The sequence below is a fragment of the Lonchura striata genome, chromosome 1 (genome assembly GCF_046129695.1).
Source record: "Lonchura striata isolate bLonStr1 chromosome 1, bLonStr1.mat, whole genome shotgun sequence".
Lineage (NCBI taxonomy): Eukaryota > Metazoa > Chordata > Aves > Passeriformes > Estrildidae > Lonchura > Lonchura striata.
Genome location: NC_134603.1, coordinates 53,236,274 through 53,253,945, shown reverse-complemented (window position 1 = coordinate 53,253,945; position 17,672 = coordinate 53,236,274). Strand labels below are relative to the sequence as shown.

Sequence of the window (17,672 nt, the reverse complement as noted above, 5' to 3'; positions counted from 1 at the left end):
GTTTACTTACCAGTACTATTCTGGAAAGTTGGGGAGAGCTTCTCAAAAGTTACATGTTTTGCATTCCCCCTACGAGGAGTACTGGCATCCTTGCTTCTCTTCTCTATATTTTGCTTCCTCTCATCATTGTTCAATTTCTGCACAGACTTGGCTGTTGTAGGACTTACTGAGACATATTTACTAGATTGCTTGGCATGTCTTAAGTTGCTGAGGGACAGAGTATTTCCTGCACTTCCCTCCACCAAATCATTACACAGTTCAGGAACAGCATTTGCTGCTTGATCTACTGTTTCTCTATCTGCTCCTATACTACATGTCTTAGTGAGATTGCTGTTCTGGTATGCAAGCAGATTTCGCTGTGCCACTTCCATTTTTGCTGCTGAGAGAATTCCACATGTGTGGGCTTCATTTTCATTAAGTGTCTCTGATCTAATATCAGCATCCATTGACTGTAAATGTTTACTATTTACCACATCTGACAACTTCTCTGAACATCGAACATTATCTGCAATTACATCTCTATGGCTGGGAATACCAGACAGACTAGAAAAATTCTGACTGTCACTTTCTTCATTAAGATAATCAAGCAATCGCTTCTCTACTCCCTGCTCTTTGCTATAATTATTCATCCAGTCTTCTGCAAGAGCATCCTTATGTTTATCTTCACCCAGTAAAAAGGTATCAGATGCAAGGTTCTGGACAGATGCTTCATGTTTCATGACACTCTCGTATTCACTTTCACATCTGTTCTCCTCCGTTTTTTTGAGATATTTTTCCATATCAAATGCACTATTTTCCTCATTTTTGGATAATATCTCATTAGCAGAGAGTTCAGCCTCTTTAACAACTCCAGGAAGGACACGTGCTCTTTTACTTTTATTGGAGAGTACCATCATCATAGCAGCTAGCTGGGAAGGTTCAGCACTGGAGGAAGCATTAGCAATAGCATTTGCAATTGTGCTGATACTCAAGACAGAGTCAGAATTATTAGACAAGCTGTCCTCAAACTTGCCTTTATGAAGCCCATCCTACAACAAAAAAAAAACAAATTTAAGCACCACGGTAAGAAATGTTTTTGTTTAGTGTTTTGTTTCATGTTTGCATTTCAGGTTATGGCAATATATTAACATTCTTCATTGATGCATTTTTAAACACCTGTCTAGAAGGACCACTGCAACAGACATTCTCATTCTCCTGATTTTTTAAGTCTAATTCACAAAGGCTTTTCTAGATTAAATAAGTATTACTTACTAGGAAGCCTTAGTTCCTGTGAAAGTTTTCAAATCCTAAAATGCTTTATTTAGTTCAGTTGAAGTAACTGGGAGTAAAATCTTATCAGGGACAAACAGCACAGAAGTTACAATAACCAAATATACAGTAACTTCCCAATTAACTTGAAATCATCTGCCTCTATGGAGAGAAGACACAGCTATTCCTACAGCTTTTTCTATTACTCAAGTCTGATTTCTTTAGTTTTCACATTGGCTACTCTTAGCAAAGGGCACAGAGTAGGTAGACAGTTATGTCCAGAGCCCAGTTTCTTTCTGTCTCTCTCAGACAGACATGGACTCATGAAGAATTGAAAACACCTGTCCTCCTGTAGATACACATGCATGAACTTGACAACAACCTCATCAAAAGACAGAGAACCCATGGAGCAGATATGTACACCTTGACTGGACTGGAAAACAAGCTGAACTGCCAGGCTCAAAGGGTAGATCAGCAGCACCAAGTCTGTGAGGAGGCCAGTCACTCTCTGGTACAGTATCCTGGAGATACTCTAGACAGGGGCCAGTACTGTTCAACAACTTCATTCATGATGTGGATGATCAAGCAGAGGGCACCTTCAGCAAGTTCCATCATCATACAAAATTGGGAGGTGTGGCTGATACACCAGGAGAGTCAGCTGTCATTCAGAGGGACCTCAACAGGATGGAAAGATGGGCTGAGAACTTCAAAGGGAAATGCCAAGACCAGCACCTAAGGAAGAATAACCCCAGGCCCCTATACAGGCCCTGAGCCAACCAGCTGGAAAGCAGCCTGGCAGAAAAGGACTTGAGGGTCCTGACAGACAGGAAGTTGATGACAAGCCAGGCAAAGAAGCTCAACAACATCCTGGCCTCCATTAGTAGAAGCGTTGACAGGAGGCTTAGGGAGGTGACACAGGCAGGGAAGGTAGGTATCAAGGACTACCAAAGTAAAACGACACTTTCTTCAGACTTGAACCACATTTATATTCTTAAATTCTATAAACTAAAAGATTTTATTCCAATGCTAAAGATAAGCTGTTGTATTAAAAAATAGAAGGGGAAGACGCAGCTGAAATTCAGAAGCTTGATCACAGAACATCAACAGCCTACAACTGAAAAATTCCAAAAGTTAAGTTGGAAGAAAAAGGAAAATGAGATGGTGATAGTAACACCTGACTTACTACACGATCATGCCATTCCAATGAAACTGTCCTAAGAAACAGGGGAACATACTAGGATTCAAGCGATCAATATAAAAAGCAGTGAGCTGATGTGAAAGTACAAATTTAGCTATATTCAAAGAAACAATAATAACTGAGTAATTTTGTTTCAGTTCATAGTTGCACTTTAAAGAAAAACACAAGAGCAGTACCTTTGCTTTACTTTTGGTGGCAGCTTCTGTATTAATATTTTCATGTATTCCAGCAGCTTTATCCACCCTATGCCCTGAATCTTCAGAGTTGGTAAAATTTGCATGTTCTCTTGTTTGTGCTTCTAAGTCACCTAACAATATCAAAAAAAAGGAATTAATTTACAGTAAGGAAATTGTCTAAAAATCTGCATTCTTGGATGCACATGCTCCCTTAATGCCCCATAGAAAAAAACAGCTGTTCCATAACTACCTGAAAACACCTCAGACAACTGTGAAATCTCTTGGCCGATGTCACCTCCTGATGAACCAGATCTCATTAGCAAAGGAACAGGCTGCCTTTTCTTCGGGGATGTAATATAGTAACCAAAAGATGGCTACAAAAAATATCCCAGAATACAGCATGAGTAAATTTAATAATTAACAAATAGGTTCAATGCGCTTGCAAAGCAGCTTTGGCCCACAATGCTTGCTCAGTATAGCTCTCATACCACTAAGAAATAACGTGTGCCTCCTAGCATCGCAAATGCCCAGTCTAACACATACACTGCACTTATCATTCATACATAAAATAAACTAAAAACTGGCATGGCTTAACCCCAGCTAGTGACTAAGTACCACACAGCTGTTTGCTCACTCCCCACCTCCTCCCGACAAAAAGAATTGGAAAGAACAGGCAAACCTTGTGGGTTGAGATAAGTTTAATAACAGTTTAATAACTGACACAAGAATAAATTATAACTATAATACTGGTAATGAAAATGAAGGAGAGGGGAATAACATCCAAGAGAAACAAGTGGTGCACAGCACAATTGCTCACTGGCCACAGACCAATACCCAGCCTGTCCCTGAACAGTGATCCATGGCTGTGAGCCAGCTTCCCCCAGTTTATAGACTGAGCGGGATGTTCTAGGATAGAAAATATCCCTTTGGTCAGTTTGGGTCAGCTGTCCTGGCCATGCTCCCTCTGAGCTTCTTGTGCACCTGCTTCACTGGCAGAGCATGAGATACTCCCAAGTCCTTGATTTAGAGTAAGCACTACTTAGCAACAACCAAAACATCAGTGTGTTATCAACATTATTCTCATACTAAATCCAAAACACAGCACTGTACTAACTGCTACAAAGAAAACTTAACTCTATCCCATTTGAAACCAGGACACAACTTACTTATACCAGTTACTCAAAATAAAGTACACATGCTCACATCATCTCTGCTGAAGGCATGGTCTGCCACTAAGGCTTGGAATGCTTAGGACAGACTAACTCCGCCAACTCCAAAAACTCCTCATGACACAAGTGAATTATACAAGCATGTGTGATTACTTCTTCCCATTGTACACACTTCCCCACCTTTTTTTTTTTTTTTTGGTATGAAACACAGATGAGATCCTGTCTACCAACAGCAGAAGAGAGAAGTGCCAGGTATCCACCACATGCAAAAAGCATACAGATGTTGCTAAGTTAGAATCTAGATGATTACATTTTTACTGAAGTTGGGTATTGCTCAGATAGCACATCAACTATCAATAGCCACTTAGAGATGCCCTCATTGTGTAAATACCCTTGTCTGACCAGCATTTCACTCAACAGTGTGGGTAATTTGCCGGACCTCCAACATGCCTCCTGTATATGGCGTACAATTCTCCCTCTAATCCTACACATAATTAGTTCCTGACCAAAAGGTGAAGATCACCATTCAACAACACCAGGCAGCACTTCACACCAGAAATTCCAGCAGGAAACCAGTCAACCCACACCTGTTACACACAGAATTTCCTTCCTTAATCAACTTAGAAAATTAGATCTGATAAAGAACTGGTTACAAAATAACAAAACTAGTGCTAGCTATTGCTTGTCTTGTCTTTTCCTTGTTTCTCAATATTAACATTAGATACATACCCGTTTCACATCACTGCCTCCACCGAGACATCCAAGAGCTTCGGACCTCTGACCAAAGAATTCCCCCAAAGACAAACGTAAATAGCTGGCATCTTTATGAAGATCAGATGTTCTTGACAAAATGAAGCTATTAGCAGATCTCCATGAAGTATTTGCTAGTTCATTTGCATTTGGACTGCCTATCTTTCCTGCCTGAAGACGAAGAGATTTCAGAAGTTGTAAATTGTAAATAAATTAGGAAACTATTTTGTTTACATCAAGGTTATTAGTTACCTGCATAAGCCTGTGTGCTTTCTCAAATTCTTCCTGGTCTTGTGCAATCATAGCTGCTGCTTCAGCTTGAAACAAAAGAGAATATTTATTAACATAAGGCAAAAGTTGATAAGTACTGTCATTACTATTTGTCATTGTTAAACTCAATTTGACGGAAAGTTGTTGCACATACAGTTCTAGACCTGAGACAGTCTGGGGCACACTAGGAGTTGTTCAATCCCAGTTTGGTAAGAAAAGTTATATTAAATTAGCTTTAAAGGAGTACTTTCTGAATCTTTAGAAACCAAAGTAAAATCAGCATTTAGCTAATTAACTTAGTGGTGAATAAAGAAAGTTTCTAACAGCCTTAGCCCCAAGCTAAACTGTAACTTTTTATAGGTTACGATATCCATACTAGTTAGAACCAAACATCATATGGCTAACTCAGATCAAACCTTCACTGGATTTGGGGTTGAAAATTTTTTCCATCAAGGAGGTACCTTTGAATTGGAGCAAAAGAAAGATACTGGCTTGTACCTATAAATGAAAAACCCACACAAATTAACAGGCCAAATAACTCAGTCTTACTTTTGAATTCAAATGCCTGTACTATTTTCACAATTACCATTACAGAACAACTAACACTTAAGAATCCCTTCACCAAAATGTTGTGAAAAACTGATCAAGAGATACTACTCTACCACTTGATTGCAATGCTAATGCATCATTAAGTTCATCAAAACTTCAAAAATACATGGCCTTGTACACAGAGCAATCCTAGGCATAGAGGACACAGGGCAAAAGCTGAGAATGAATTCAAACTTGTAAGGTGAATACAGCTGTTGTCCATAAAATTACTCATGGGAAGTCACAATACATACTCTGAGGAAAAAACAAAGTGGAAATACATCTTTATTGAGCAATCCAAACTCATCTCCTAAAAGCAACCTGGAACTATCAATGACACATTGTCATTGCCAATTGAACTTTCAGTCAGCAGCAGTTCTTTACCTTCTATGTGAGCCCTACAGCCTCCAGAGACCTTCTGAAGCACCCAACACTGTCAAGTGAGTACTCCTGCACTATTCCATACAGGAACACACTGTGTGCACAGTTTGCTGACAGAGAGACATGTCATAAATGAGACCCCAAAGAATCAGATGTAACAAGTCCTTTCTGTCCTTAAAAATAAAATTTCTTCAGCTGTCAAACACCACTGCAGACAGACAAACAGACTAGCAGCCAGAAAAATGCCAACCACATGGAATCTGTCAGTGTGTCATCATTTACCATGCAAAGAGGTAAGCTCACTGACTTGAAAGCAGAAGTGTTTAAAAATCTATCGGGGGTAAAAGTTAAGTAGCCTTGGAAAAATTTACAACCGTCAAATATTCTAATCACAACAGTCAAATATTCTAATCACTTGACAACTCAAGTCTAAGATTCAGAAGGTGTCTGAAATATAACGGCTTTTGAAAAATCATGGAAGAGTTCTGACAGAACGTTATTGACATAGTGGATGGGAAAGTGTCTTCCAAATGATATGATATTTACTTGAACCATCAGAAAAACACTACAGTGTTGAAAAACATTATTTCAACCAGTCAACCTTCCTTGATCACTCATTCAAAATAAAGTCTTAGAACAGCATTCACTTTGAAAGAAAGAACCTTGAGTGGACCATGGAGATCTTGAGAATACATCAGCCCATCTACATGTCAGCTTTAGAAACTAGAAGAGATTAGGAGAAATGCTGTTGCACATATTGCTTGAATTTCTTATGAAACAGATGAGCAGATGACATTTTGGTGCTAAGGAATCAATTTGTCCATGGCACTGCATGTGTATTATCCAAGCCTGTATGACAAATATATAGACTCTCATGAAGATCAGTCTGACACAGCTTAAGGATAATAAGCCATTTTTTTAAGTAAACAGAGGTTCAAAAAGCTTGGAATTCAAGGGAAAATGAGAGTCCCAAAGTCCCTCAAAAAGCTCCAACATTTTTTCAGTACCAGTACCATTTTTAAGCATCAAGACATTCCTAAAAAAATCAGCAGCTAGCCAATTCAACACTTTCAAGTCTCTCAAATTTTGACACTGTATTGACATTCTATTTGATTTTGTAGTAATTTCTCATTGATAATTATTTCCTCCCTTATAAGTCCCATGCAACACAAAATTACTCTTCTCCTTTTCTTGCAAGAAAGGCAAACAATCATTGAAGTCCAAAGGAAAAACTGTGGAAGTGAGAGGAGTTGCTTTAGCTCATAAAATAGGTACCAATAGCAAATGTTAGGATGCTTTTTGTTTTAAAACACTCTTCATGGGAAGAGTAGAAAACAGAAAGAAACCATGAACTATAAATAATCATATCACTACAGACTACTATCAGCATCAGCTTTCAAATAATTTGTAGGATCTATAACCTGGAGGCTTTGCAACACCAAATACTGATTTGTTGAAGGGAAAAAAAAAAAAAAAGGAATAAATCTTATTTAGTATTACTACAGACAACAAAAGTTAACTGAAAAAGATGATTACATACAGCCAGTAATGAACTCCTCATTTCTTTTATCATCTTCAGACGTATTTAAATGTTGTTCTTCATCAAATGCAGTATAATATGCAAGATCAGTCACCCATTTGCCCTCCTCATTTTGATAGACAATGCTGTGTGGTAAATCACCTGAAAGATACATTAAATACAACATTACAGATTAAAACAAAAAAGGGATATGGCAGAAGTTGCTGCAAGTTGAAATTGCTGCAAGTGCAAGCTTAAACTCATTTCATCAGCAAATAAGTAACAGTTAAGTGCAATATATGCCAATCAGTGTTTCTGAAAACAAAAGCAAGTCAGAATTAATTCATGCTACACTGGTTTTTATTAGCAACTCCTACAGCTAAATAAAAATACCTAACTTACAATTTCTTTTTCCATTAAACAGAATATGGTCACAATTGCATAGACAGGTTTAATGTAAAGATAGCTTGTATGTAAAGCATCCTACCTTTATCTGTTGTAGCTAAACTTAAGTTCTCACAGCTGTCCCCCGCTGGAGACAGGTAAGTATCAGGTAGACCACCTTTACATTGAGTTGCATCTGCCTGAGGTGCATTTGCACTAAGAATCTCAGGAGCGGTGTCATGTCCTAAAAATCCTCTTGCTGTGTGTAGCATTTCTGCATCAGAAGAAGCAGCCTGACAGACAGAGGACTCTACTTCTTGTTTTGGAAGGACATCTGAGACATCAGCTTTATGGCTGTCCATGCACTGGAGATTCAGGGAATCTAATCGCAACTCAGCAGCCATGCAGGAATCCAGCACATCCCCAGCAGTCATGGAATTCTTTGAAAACAGTAATAATTTGACAAGTGTCAGAAGCACAGTTATTAACTGCATGTACTAGAAGTCTACTAGAAGTCTACTACAAAACAGTCCAAGCTGACTATGTTTGAAAAACGGGCCTAGAACCAAAGTCGTATTATTAACTTCTTGTAAAGGAAGGTTGCGTGGTTAGCTAGAGATCTAACAAGTTTTCAAATACACTGCCATCTTCTACTACAGTCTTACTCTACATGAATAATAGGAATTTAAATGGCAATTCCATACCATTTGCTGCACTGCTCTGGGCAGCACTTCTCTTTGCACAGGACAGCCAGTTATTTCTTCATTTTGTGAATCTTCATCACTAGCACTTCCAGAGTCTGCTCCAGTCACAGCCCCATAACTGGTAGAATCCTGAAAGTTCTCCTTTTGATAAAAAATATAAAATATTTAGGTTCCACTAGAATGGATATACAAAAGAAAATAACACTACAGGGCCTTTTAGAATGTTAAAAAATTCCCTAGTAGAAAAGAGATTAATGATACTTTTTTCACTCATATGATATTGCCATAGCTAGCACCTCTAGTTAGCCTCTACCACCAAGAACAATAGTTCCTGGCTATGCCGATCCATAGATGTGCCTGTGCAAGGGCATACACAGCAAGACGATAGGAAGATCTCTTCTTCCTACTATATCTTCTCATTCCCTTTAACATGGGTCCTGTGTTATTCCCCTTCCCCTCCTGGCTGACCCATTGTTGGGTGAGGGCTCCAAATCAAACTCGGAACCTTTTGTACCTACCCGACTATCTACAAGGCAGTGAAGCAGGGACATCTTGCACAGAGAAGCCCTGAGAGCAGAATTCTGTTATTCTCACTCTTAAAACCTCTTATCCCTTCTTTCATGCACTGCTGTAAAAAATTTCAGCCTATACAGTCTACTTGTACAGGGACAACATCACTTCCCACACAGCTTGGAAACTCTGATGCCAGTTGGGAAATTTCTGAAATTCCAGAAGCTGCAGTTTAGCTGTTTAAATCACACTTTTCCACTCTGGTCAAGCATGAGACTGCCAGGATCAAATTGATTGTTGCAAAGCCAAGAAAATGGAAAGGCACTTAATCCCTGGCAACCTGTTTGGAATGAAGCTAACTGTTGCTCAAAAGCAAACTACAAGCCAGCCCATTGCTGGCCTACATTTAACTTCCACATATTTACCAATTATTTAAGAGAACTATTGACTCTCCTGGAAAGACAAGTCTCTATGTGTTGCTATACACTTAACACCTTGGAGGAACACAAGAGGAAAAGAAAAAGTTATTAAAACTATTATTTATGAACTCATTGTATGATAAAAAAGAAGTGCCAGCACACTGCCTTAATACCTATAGATACAAAAAGATGAAACCGAAAAAAATGTTAAAACTAACTCTGTTTAGGAATACCAACAAATATAATCACTGAAAGTTTAACATGTTTAAGAGCCATTAGGCATGCTGAGCTTTGAACTTCAAACCTACTTGTAGCAAGACATTTTCAGAAAGCTTCAGTGCTGCACAGCATTCTGAGAGTTTTTGTAGATTGGTGTCTCTTCTTATTTCTGGTTGTATCAGCTGCTCAAAATACGCTTCTAGTTGGTTATCAAATTCTTCATCATCAATCTCATCACCTATGAAAATAAAAGATCCTTTTCACTTTTAACATTTTATATCACCTGACATACTATCAAAACAATTCCATAATTTACATTGAATACTGAATTGCATGGAAATAAAAAGATCAGTTAGCTTCATTAGAACTGGAACCCTGAATAGGCAAATATTTCCAACTAACAGCTACCAACTCCTCAAAGGGCAATTAAAAGTAAATTCATCCTCCTGAATGGGAAAAAAACCCCAACAGTATTTCTACTCAGCAAACTATTGACTTAGTTCTCAGATGCTTAACCCTCAAGTGAAGTCATGCAACAAGAAAGAACAAAACAACTTCAAAAGACAGTCATGACATATGTAGATGCCATGGGAGAAATGCAGTAACCCTGCTTTACTGCAAGGGTACCACATCTCAAAACAGTAAACCTACTGATCACTCTGCCTTCCCCATTGGTACATCCAAGAACATGCCCTGTCATCCTTCATGTCATGGGCAAAGTCAGCTGCATTAATGAAGAAGAGCATGTCTGTCCTTCTGCCACAGCCACTGGAAGGGCACAAAAAGCTCAAAGCTCATAGTGATACAGAACTCATGCTCTCACTTTCATGCCTGCAGGTAAACAAGACTTAAAACTCGGATGTCACCCAACACATGCAGCATCTAAAGCGAGCTGAACTCAAGTGAAAGTCCTTTTTAACTGCATGGGTGTGTACCTCACCACAGAATTTTATCTCTAGTAACCTGATGAAAATATTGGTAGAGTTAACACTTTATTAAATCAATGCCAACGTTGCCACTTATATCTTTGATTCACAGTAACTGAGGACTGTTGTTTAATTTTTTAGATTGAAATTCCAGTTGTGATCTGACAAATTCCATAGCCATCTACTCCTGTTACAATTTTAAAATAGTCAGTTTTCCAAAGAACAGTTTTCTTTAATATTGTTATACTACTTTTTTATCAAGCACAATCTGATATTAAATACTTAGGTTAAGCAGAATCTTTCTTCTCAAGAATGCAATAACTTTGAATCAGAATTAAACTCAGCTACCAAGAGTTATAAACACACCTACCAGTGGAATCTTCATCTGTGCTTAGAAAAGATGAGAGTTTCTCATTCTCCAAAAAACTTGAAAGGCTATTGCTAAGATGAACACTTGAGATAGCACCTTCTACCAGCTTTTCAGAAGGTTTAGATGGACCAACCTGTGAAAAGCACCCATAAAGAAATGTTTCTAGAAATTACTAACTATTGTATGAATTCAGTTAATAAAAAACAATTAATGAGGTTAGTAATATTGCAAAACTCTGTATGCACTTATTTTACTTATCCCAGAAAACACTCTAGTTCCAATGGACCTCACCTGCTAGCTTCCAGACTGGATGTATACAAGAAACACAGGAAGCATAAAAGGGGAAGAGTAAAAAAGCATCTGACGGACACCAAACTTAAAAGATCTCAAAATAAAGAATTGAATCATTGCACTAAAGTGTTCACATTTGAAAGAAGTGTCCTCCATCATTCACTGAGCTGCAATCCCAAATTAAATGTAGACAAAGACACCTCTCAATAGTTTTCTGCGCTGTTAAAACAGAGCCTCTTCAGAAATAGAACACACAAATCCAAACTTTGTTGGAAATTTCTCCAAATGAGCACCCTGAATTACTCAAAAAGTAGTATTTCAGCTAAATCTAGCTAACAGCAAATACTCTATCTTTTCTATAGCTGAATGATTTTTAAAACCAGCATGATGTAATGTCTGCTATGGATTTAGTCTCATATTCTTTGTGATGAACAGATCATCTTTGACACACAGCAAAAAAAGTCCAAGTTCAAAAAGTAAAGAATTTGAAAGGGAAATAAATTATGGTTTTCAGAAGACAGCCTGGAAGCATTCAACAGCAACTCACTGACCACTATGGCCCCTACAAAAATCAAATTACAGAAACTGAATAAAAATACTAGCTGACACATTAAGGAGTATGTACTGGACAGAATTTGGTTGCAGCCCAATGTGTGTTTTCTACAAGGAACAGGAGACCTCCCATTCCTGTTTGCATTGGATCTCTGTGACCAAAACTCTTAGCATCTCTAACACAGTAAATAAAAACAGGTGAAGCATAACTCTACTTGTCAATACCAGCAGCTATGTGCTAGCTCTGGATTGTCTACTTCAATTTCTAAAAGCACTACCAAAAAATTCCTCAAAAGATGCTTCACTAGGATAGACCACGACTGAGATAAAATGCAAGGTCCTTACAGTGACAAAGAACTACAAGACAGAGGAAGCTAGGAACAAACAACAATTTTCACAACTGAGGAATATTAGATGGAGTCATGCTCACACGGTACTAATTAAGTAATCTGCAAAATGAAGGCAAAGTGAGTCATGCCAGCACCTTTATAAACTTAAGGTATACACAATATAAGACAATAAACACAGTTCCAGTTCCTTCGTTCTCCTCTCACAGAATTAAATCTATTAGAAGATTAATATTAGAAAACATTTAATTTTACTGTATTCAGAAAAGCTTTTACCTTGTTGTTCTTAATGCCTGAGAGAAAACGTATTCCAGTTGGCAAATCTGAAACATAAGAAAGTGGCATAAGCTGTATTTTAGTAGTAAAACATGAGAACATAACAAGTGCTTACTATTCTTTAAGGTTAAACTGAGCCTCTGTAAAGTCTTGGCATACACCATAGAAATAACCCAAACATACAGATTACCACAGCACTACAACCTTTATACGTTCTTATGACAGTTACCTAAAGGACATTGTTAAAAAGGCAGAGTTTCACCAGAGATAGAACTCTAAAAATTATGAAAGATATTTACTGCCTTAAGGATTTCCACAAGGCATCACAAGAAAGTAAAGAGTCCCAGTTTGTGCTAGCAGAAGAAGGAACCAGTGTTCTGTTCCACTGTTGCGTTTCACCTACTGGACCAATTCTTGTTTTGGATCATTTTAAGCAGCTTCCACCTGTCCGTTATACCCACACATAATCCAGCTGGAAGTCCCACATGACCAAGAACAGTTTAGACTTGCACACACAGATTTTGGCAAAAAAGGTTTATAATTCTTCAGTAATAGGTGTGAATAGAAGACAATTTCCAAGTTAAAATCAAGTAACTGCATCTGACCGGCCATTATCAAGTCCAAACACTGGGCAGTCTCAACTTTCCAAAGCATCACCATTTTCTTGCCAGTTACTGCCTCTTCCTCAAGACTACAGTAACAAATGACTGGAGCAAACACTTCTCTGTTAGAAGTGGTTTTTTTTATAAGGGTCTATTTATGTTACAAGTCTTTCCAATTGAACATGTTATCTGTCAAAATTATTAATATTTCACAAAACCCTGTACAAATACTCAAAGCTTGGAAAAGGATAATGTCTATATATTTACTAACTGTATTTACTCAATTTTAAGAGACAAATAAATTTATTCACAGAACTGGCATTAGCAAAAACCCCAGAAAAGCTTAATAGTAGCCATGCTATTAAATAAGTTTGGGAATATTCTTTTGTTTCCAGTACTCCACCCAGACTTCAGAAAAAGTAGTTTTCACAGCAAGTATTCAAAACTATTTTTTCATGCATAACCTCACTAGAAGGGTATGCTTCCAACACCTACAGCAGCAATTAAAGACATCTATTACGTGTTGGAATAGGGCAAGAGAAGAGATGCTACTTAAAACATAACCTTGCAGTCTTACACTTACTGAAATAGAAGGGGTAGAGAACATGCTACATATTACTACTGCATTCCGTTTAATGGTATTACTTAAGGTACTTAAGTTACTATATAGCAAATACTGTTTTCACTCAACCCCAAGCTTTCTCTGTTTTCAGTTTGCTCAAATCCAAGAGACTTTTTTATGAAAACCAATTTATAATCTGCCATAAAACAGGTAAAAGGGTCAAAAGAAGACATCTGTAGCATAAAAAGCTAATTACAGTGATAATAAGTATACCATTTTTATGCAAATGTAATACCTTCCAGTTGCTCAAGAGGCAAAACTTCACGTAAGGTACTTTGACCATTATTTGAATGTTCAGTGACATTCTGAGGTTGCTTTCCATATTTTGAGTGGGATTCTTTCAAATTAACACAAGGCATCTGAGGCTCTTCAATTTGTGTAGCAATTTTCCTAGAAAGAGAATTATTTAAATGAAAAATCAGTTAGCTACACAGACCATCATCTCTTGTGATGATCATTTGATAAATTCTCCAATTGCTTTGTCTCAGTCTGTTGTTTTCAGTGTAGGATAGATTCCAGAGATTTGTCATATTACAATAAAAGGAACCATATCAAAATTACAAAAGCTTCAGTTTCACAATCTGAACTGTGAAACAAATAGTGAAATTTCATGCAACATATGCCTCTCTATCTATTTGTTGCTCTCTTTCATTTCCATAAAAAGATGGAAAAGTGTAAGGACAAAAACATCTACTCTGGCCAAGTTCCATGATCCATTTGACTTGAGACCAAGTCAAACACTAGAAAATATTTCACCAAGTCCACAATATCACCAACCTTTTGTTACACTAAATAAGGGACCAAATTATAAAAAACATGAGTTACTAAAATTGCAAGGAGTTAAATTATAGCTTTTGCAATAATGCAGGAAATTTATCCTTCACTTCTAGTTTTACAGAACATCCACGCAGGCTTATAAACTAGCCATGCTAGATGTTAAAATTTCATACTTTTGCTTCAATATTTTAAATAAATAAATGAAACTAACATTTGAAAGTCTAAATCATAGCTATTCTATGCTCTATGTTTTGTTTTCTTACTTGAGAGCAAGACACTGACTCCCTCTCAATCTTATGTTATTTGTTTTGATAGGGACACACATAAAATTGATAGGGCTCAATTTTATCAGTGAGAAAAGCACACAGTGCAGTTTCTGTCACAACAGGAGCACATCTGGCCTTGGTTAGAATAACCTATGCAACAGCTTCCAACACTTCCACCACTCAGCAGTGCCTTCTCAAGTGTATCACTAACAACCATTTCCTAAGAAACACCAATCACTGAGGCTACAAGGAAGGCAAATTTAATAGAAACTGTTGCTTCTTTCTGTATGCAAGCTGCTTGATACTTACTCAAAACATATCTGTATCAGTGCAAAATGCTATTCACATATATGACGTGAACCAGAAACAATAGCTTAATTCCAGATAATGTAAAGTGAACTAGATAAATACAGGCCAAATTCAGGTAAGTCAATTAAATAATCACGTTCATGACATTTTAAATTAGTATGACAACAAAACAAAACCTCACAATTTAGGAAACATCCCTTCAGAAGATTTTATTCCTGTCACATGTATGAAGTCAAATTAATCAATCAAACAGCAGAATGCTGCTCATGTAGGGCTGCACAGGCTAAGTGGCCTCAATCACTGAGTGGAAGGCCACTGAGTGCTTCCACGTGGCCTAGCACTATCCCCTTTCAAAAGCCATGGAGGAGCTGGTTTTGTAGGAAAAGCTGCCCAGGCTGCCAAACAATGTAAGCTAAGAGGCCAATGCAAGCTGAGCTCTCCAGTTACTGGAGGCCAGTAGTAAAAGCTAGTGTTTTCAACTCTGCAACTCAGTTCTGAAGTAGCCCACCATTAGCCATATAGTACATATAAATGTACATACCAATCTACTGGTATCTTCATTTTAGGACAGAATTAGATTTTAACTACCTCACTTACACGTCATCATGAAAGCAGAGGGAAAATCTTTCCACTGGCTCAGGATGTGACTGACTGCTGCGAGAAGATCCTGACAGAGGTGAATGTTTTCCTTCCAGATAGGATGCACAATCATCAGGAAGTCTGTAAATGTGGGGTGGAAAAACACACATCAGTGTCATTCTAACATGCACTGCTCCTGTTTTCCAAAGAACTGGGGGGAAAAATCTCATATTTGTGACTACTTATTTCCTGTAAATTAAGTTATTTCAATATTTTAGCTAATCTGTAGTTACAGATACGCATACATATCTTGAATACTCCTCTCCAGTCTTCTGTAGAGAAATACCACGTTACAGTTTTTAGTGGCTAGTAGTGTCCTTCTGGAACACACACTTCTGGAGAGACACGGTATTAAAGTCTCATCTTACTTGCTGTTAAGTAACAGGACAGCAGTTAAGTACAAAGGCTTCAAATTGTTACTCTTTGCTCTATTCCTTGCTGAGCAAGTTTTAATTCTTATATATAACACTAGCTCTTACAGTTTCTAAAAGGAGCTAAATTCAGGTAAGTTCAGTGAACAGTTAACAGAGAACACACATGTAAAAAATACATTATTCTTTACACAACTTCAAATTTAAGTCAAGTAAGCTGAAGAGACGAGTTAAAAGAGACTTGACTGCTACAGTTTAAAAATTAAATTACTTTTGAAGAGCAGTTTTTGTAAATGTTAAGTATAGTACTAGTTACAAATTAAATGCAAATTTTATACTGGTAATACAGGCAATCCTATGTTTGCAGATTACTGAGATAGTGATTGGTATATAGTTTTATCACCGACCAATTAATCTGTGGAATTAATTTTTGCTCTCCGGAGTGAAATGCTTCAAGTGTTTTCGTTTTTTTTTTTTTTTATATTAACGAATGGCACTTACTGAGACCTCACCTGTTGTCACCGCCCTCTTGGCTCCTGGCAACAGTGGAGGCCGCCACAGGTAACCCCGGGTTGGAAGAGACGGTGACATTCTCAAAGACGACACTCGCGCTGCTGTTCAAGGAATGGCCCAAGTAGCTCGGGAACGTCTCGTCGGCGATATTCCTGAAGTCTTCCATCATCCTGCACACACTGCCTGGAACAGCACTCGGCCCGGCAACACCATCAGCGCCGGTCGGGCAGCATCTGCAAGCAGGATCCAAACAGCTTCACACTTACACAAGGCAACGCACTTCGTTCACACATCACTGCCAGTATTCGTGGGCAACCCACAATCGTGCCCAAGAACCGCTCGCAGTCCTCTCCCACCAAGGCTTTTGGGGGACACGCTTTCACAGCCCTTTCCGAGCGCCTGAGAAGAGCGGTGCTCCTGCGAGTCACAGGAGCGCCGCTGCCAGGCGTGCCAGCCTATATTTAGCCTGCAAAGCCGCCCGGGCCGAGGCAGTCCCAGCCCGCCTTCCTCCCTCCGCGCCCCTCCGGGGAGCACCTGAGGCGACACCAACTCGGTGTGACCGCGGGCCGCGCCGGGAAGGCTCCCGCTGCTCACCGGCCACCTTCCGCCGCGCAGCTCGGCGACGGGGGAGCGGCTGGAAGCCGGTGACCGCCCTTTTGTCCAAACAGGAGGGGAGGAGATGGGCTCCGTCCTTCCCGAGGATGCCAGGCGCCGCAGCAGCGCCGGCGGACAGACGGATCGACCGCCAAAACTCGGGATCCGCCCCGCGCCGCCGCCGCAGCGCCCCCCAGCGGCCGGGCGGGCGCCGCTCCTGGAAACGGCCGCGCGACCGACCCGCCCCCCGCGCGGCCAGCGGCGCGTGCGCAGCGGCGCCGCGCGCGCCTCCCGAGCTTTGGCGCTCCCTCCCGCGCAGCCAATGGCAGCGCCCCGAGCCGAGCCGGCCATTGGCGGGCGCGGCCCGCGGGGAGCGAGAGCGTTCGGGCGGCGGAGCCGGGCACGCTGATTGGGCGATGCGCGCGCGGCGCCGCCCAGCCCCGCCCCCGGTGACGTCACGGCGGCCGTTGGGCGGGAACGGGGGTGGCTGTTCCCGAGGGAACGGGCGCGGGCGGCCGGGCGCGGTGTGGGGAAGGGCACGATGTCATCGGTGTATTTTGTCTCAGGTATTTGCTTTCAGGCCGGCCAGCCTTGAATCCCCGTACCAGTGAGTAGCTCGGGGTCTTCAGGGAAAGAGCCGCTGAACATCCCACCCTGCTGTCCCCCTTCCTACCTAAAAAAA

General features: G+C 39.7%; 1 protein-coding gene across 1 annotated transcript in view; it reads right to left on the bottom strand.

Moving 5' to 3' along the window:
• The window catches only part of CEP192 (centrosomal protein 192), a 70,674-nt gene that overhangs the window by 39,457 nt on the left and 13,545 nt on the right, over nucleotides 1-17,672 (bottom strand). Inside the window, exons 11-25 of the mRNA XM_077785199.1 lie at nucleotides 16,991-17,207; nucleotides 16,396-16,629; nucleotides 15,471-15,593; nucleotides 13,757-13,911; nucleotides 12,298-12,344; nucleotides 10,832-10,964; nucleotides 9,625-9,773; nucleotides 8,388-8,528; nucleotides 7,787-8,123; nucleotides 7,321-7,461; nucleotides 4,794-4,858; nucleotides 4,521-4,712; nucleotides 2,873-2,996; nucleotides 2,623-2,753; nucleotides 11-1,028 (exon numbers count right to left, since the gene is read on the bottom strand). Coding sequence (XP_077641325.1) covers nucleotides 11-1,028; nucleotides 2,623-2,753; nucleotides 2,873-2,996; nucleotides 4,521-4,712; nucleotides 4,794-4,858; nucleotides 7,321-7,461; nucleotides 7,787-8,123; nucleotides 8,388-8,528; nucleotides 9,625-9,773; nucleotides 10,832-10,964; nucleotides 12,298-12,344; nucleotides 13,757-13,911; nucleotides 15,471-15,593; nucleotides 16,396-16,629; nucleotides 16,991-17,207 — 3,207 coding nt within the window. The remainder of the gene's footprint in view (nucleotides 1-10; nucleotides 1,029-2,622; nucleotides 2,754-2,872; nucleotides 2,997-4,520; nucleotides 4,713-4,793; nucleotides 4,859-7,320; nucleotides 7,462-7,786; nucleotides 8,124-8,387; nucleotides 8,529-9,624; nucleotides 9,774-10,831; nucleotides 10,965-12,297; nucleotides 12,345-13,756; nucleotides 13,912-15,470; nucleotides 15,594-16,395; nucleotides 16,630-16,990; nucleotides 17,208-17,672) is intronic.